The sequence below is a fragment of the Octopus bimaculoides genome, chromosome 11 (assembly GCF_001194135.2).
Source record: "Octopus bimaculoides isolate UCB-OBI-ISO-001 chromosome 11, ASM119413v2, whole genome shotgun sequence".
Taxonomy (NCBI): domain Eukaryota; kingdom Metazoa; phylum Mollusca; class Cephalopoda; order Octopoda; family Octopodidae; genus Octopus; species Octopus bimaculoides.
In genome coordinates, this window is record NC_068991.1 from 67,316,137 (window position 1) to 67,319,567 (window position 3,431).

At 34.5% G+C, this 3,431-nt stretch overlaps 1 protein-coding gene across 1 annotated transcript in view; it reads right to left on the reverse strand.

Annotated features, from left to right (window-relative positions):
• The window catches only part of LOC106876698 (E3 ubiquitin-protein ligase UBR2), a 107,847-nt gene extending 104,864 nt beyond the window's left edge, over nucleotides 1-2,983 (reverse strand). The window contains exon 1 of the mRNA XM_052972003.1: nucleotides 1,906-2,983. Coding sequence (XP_052827963.1) covers nucleotides 1,906-1,968 — 63 coding nt within the window. The 5' untranslated portion in view covers nucleotides 1,969-2,983. The remainder of the gene's footprint in view (nucleotides 1-1,905) is intronic.
• Between the last annotated feature and the right edge of the window lie 448 nt (nucleotides 2,984-3,431).

Sequence of the window (3,431 nt, forward strand, 5' to 3'; positions counted from 1 at the left end):
TATATATATATATATATATATATATATATATGTATGTATGTATGTTATGTATATATCCAGCAGCTAAGTGAGTAAGGAGAAAATATGGAAAGATATACTTAAAAGTGGAGATAACATTCAACACAACAGTAAAATCGTCAACAATCGTCATCTAAAAGTAGATTTTTTAATTAATTTTCTTTTTTAATCGTTAAAAAGAAGAATAAGTGAACAAAGAACTCCACAAGACCATCTACAATGGACCGATGTTTGGGGGGCTGAATTGAGCAGAAACAGCCATCCCAACATCATTATAGTTTGTAAACCTGACGAAGTAAATTTTGTAAAGGTAAGTCAGTAGCGAAGAGTACTGCAGTAATGGTAGAGGTCAACATACAGCCCTGACCACACACCACACGCATACACACACGTACATTCGCACGAATACAGACAGACAGACACACACACATCAACATGTACATACAACACAGATGCCGATATAGTCAGTAATAGAGGAGACATCGTATTATTATTATTATATACACAAATCAATTGCACATCGACAACTACAACGAAATTGACATCGATACACGCGCAACAACATAAATAAATATACAGGGCAATGCAGACATCAGCATATATATATATATATTTATATATATACACACACACATCAGAAATAAATAGCAGATGAAGCATCATTTCGACCGATTCCAGCCACCATCAATAGTCAACGCAACCCCCATTCTCAGAAGAGCTTACCTCTGTGCTTTATATAACTGTTTATTTTCCACTCTACCCTTGTACGCGCCCAATCTAGTGGAAAACTTATAGAACAAGCCATCCCTTAATTCAGACATCTTCTGGCAGAATGGGTAGAATAAATTTAGACGAGAATATTGTAAAACAAATTCTACGGTAATGTCTAATCAACGGGTTGATGAAAGTAATGTTAAAAACAAGGAGAAACTGAATCACAAACAACAGTTGTATCTAAGAGATTCCACAACAAATAGTAAAGACAGTTTATAGTTAGACTTTACACACCACAGTGAATGAGCGAGTGAGTGAGTGAATAAGCTATGGGAGTATTTTGATATTCTTGGAAAGCAGGCCTGTTTGGGTAAACAGGTTTTAAATATAAACGGCATTGAGCTGACTGTCTTTCTTTCATCACAGTTGATGTGTCTGACAAAAGTGAGGCGTATGACTGAGAAATTATCACTCTGTTGCCAGTTATAATAGCACTGATCAATCTATGGTTACGTTTATATATGTGAAGCAGGGTCGGGAAGCAAACGAAAAGATTTTTCTTTTTTGTTTTTCCTTCACATATTATTGACAAGCGGCGGAAATAATAGATCCATATGCTAGGCGACATTTTTCTAAGCAAAAACACATCAAGCCTGACGATGTATTCCCAATATTTCTTTCGTTTTTTATAGACGAATCTTTTGTCAAATGCCGATGTAATAAGGAAATGATGTCAGAGATTATTCAGCTTATAGAAATTACACTTCTGTGCTACAACAAATTGTAAAGATAGATAAAGAGACGAGAGACAGTTTCAAAACATCTGGACCACTTTTCTTTCGTAACATTTTCCTTTACTGATACTTAATTACAACACACGACACACATATTGTAGCTAGCTAGCTAGCAAGCTGTCTTATCTAATCACTCAGTCAATAGTTTTCTGTCTGCTCGTTCAATCACTCGCTCAATAATATCAGTCTGTCTGCTCCAAACACTATCACTACCACCATTTTTATCAGCGAATAAAAACTAACACAAGTGACTCCGCTGCAGATACACACACATATATATATTCGTATTAAACACGACTTTGTCACTAACAGAATATACAGAAGTGAAAAACAGAAAATAGAGAGACAAACGGACAAAAAAAGGTGTTCCTTGACTCACTTGTACTACAGCTTTGTGTTCGAATTCATGAGCTATACGCAGACAGGAGGGCAGTTGCGCCATGAGGAGTAGAGTGTGTCTGATGGAGGAGGAGAGTAACACTTGACCTCATCCAAACCTCGTTTTCGCTCCAGCAGGAAACCACGTCACATATATAAAGTTAACGGTAAAATCTGTTACACAGAGTGAGAGAGAGAAGGAAGGGGGAGTGTTCGTTTCGTTCTGTTTTCTTCTTACCTTCTCTTTCTCTTTAGTAATTAATTTAATGTTATTACCCGATTCGAGCCTTGGAGGAAAAAAGCATGAACACCACGATTATAAATTATTTTTTTTTGTTTCTCAATAAAAATATACGATTCCATGCATTTTAGCGAAATATTCTAATAATTATTTAGTGTGTTAAAATTGCTGTCACAGTTAACTGCACTTCCTGAGGGCGCTTAGGGGTGACTGGCTGTTTAAGTAAAATTTCGCGAAGTTAACTTGAATGTTTCTTCCACTCTAGGGTGAAAAATAAATTGTCTGTATATAATTGAGGTGATAGATAATTTACAATGTGTTATTATTTCTGTTTACAACTGGTTTTCCCCATCTTTCGCTATAGTTGTCAGACTCTTCTCCATGTGTCTTACCAGCAAATTGTGTTCTGTAGCCATTCAATTTTTTGAATTGTGCGTTCAATTGAGGAAGAATATCCAACGTAAAAATGTGGTTGTGCTCAGTAATGCTAGTTTTGTTGTTTTTAAATAAATATACATAAACACTAATACTTGTAAATCTAAAATATTGACTTTATTTCTCGTCTTCCTTTTTCTCTATTCCATAGGATCCTATTATGAGGAACGAGTAATTTTAACATTTATTTTCCTCGTACACCCGACTTCTTTTTCTTGGTTTTCTTCCATGCCTTCATAAATATGCGTCTTCTTTTCGAGAAATGTTTCGGTCAGAAGAGGTTTATAAAACAAAAAAGAAATTCTCTTTCCTATGTCCTAAATTATGATGCAATAGGCGTTTCTTTTAATTTCCCTACCAGTTTACATAGGGAAATTACTTGAACGTTGTGACCTGCTTCTATTGCCGTCTTAAACTAAACCTTGTGCACAACTACTATCCCCTACCCCTTCACCTGTCGAACCATCAAAAATTTAAGTGCCACTGTTTTTTCCAAAATCTCGTTTGTTTGCTAGATTGTACACTTCATGTTTCAGAAACAACAAAAAAATAAGTTTACAATTATTTTACAATATTTAATAACCAAAATTTAAAAGTATGTTTCTATTTTATTGTTTTACTAAATTTGCAATCTTAGCCAGATATATCCACATTAAACGTGTAGCTCAACATTGTTCAACATGTCATAAATTTGGCGAGAATTTTTCTCCAGAGAATTTTAGATGAAAGATAACTAACATTTCCAAAATTCTTCATCTGGTGCTGGAAAATATTTTGGGATTGTAAATTTCTATTTTTCTTGTAATTATATTTTTTATTGATATTTGTTGTTAAAAATTAAGTTGGGACGA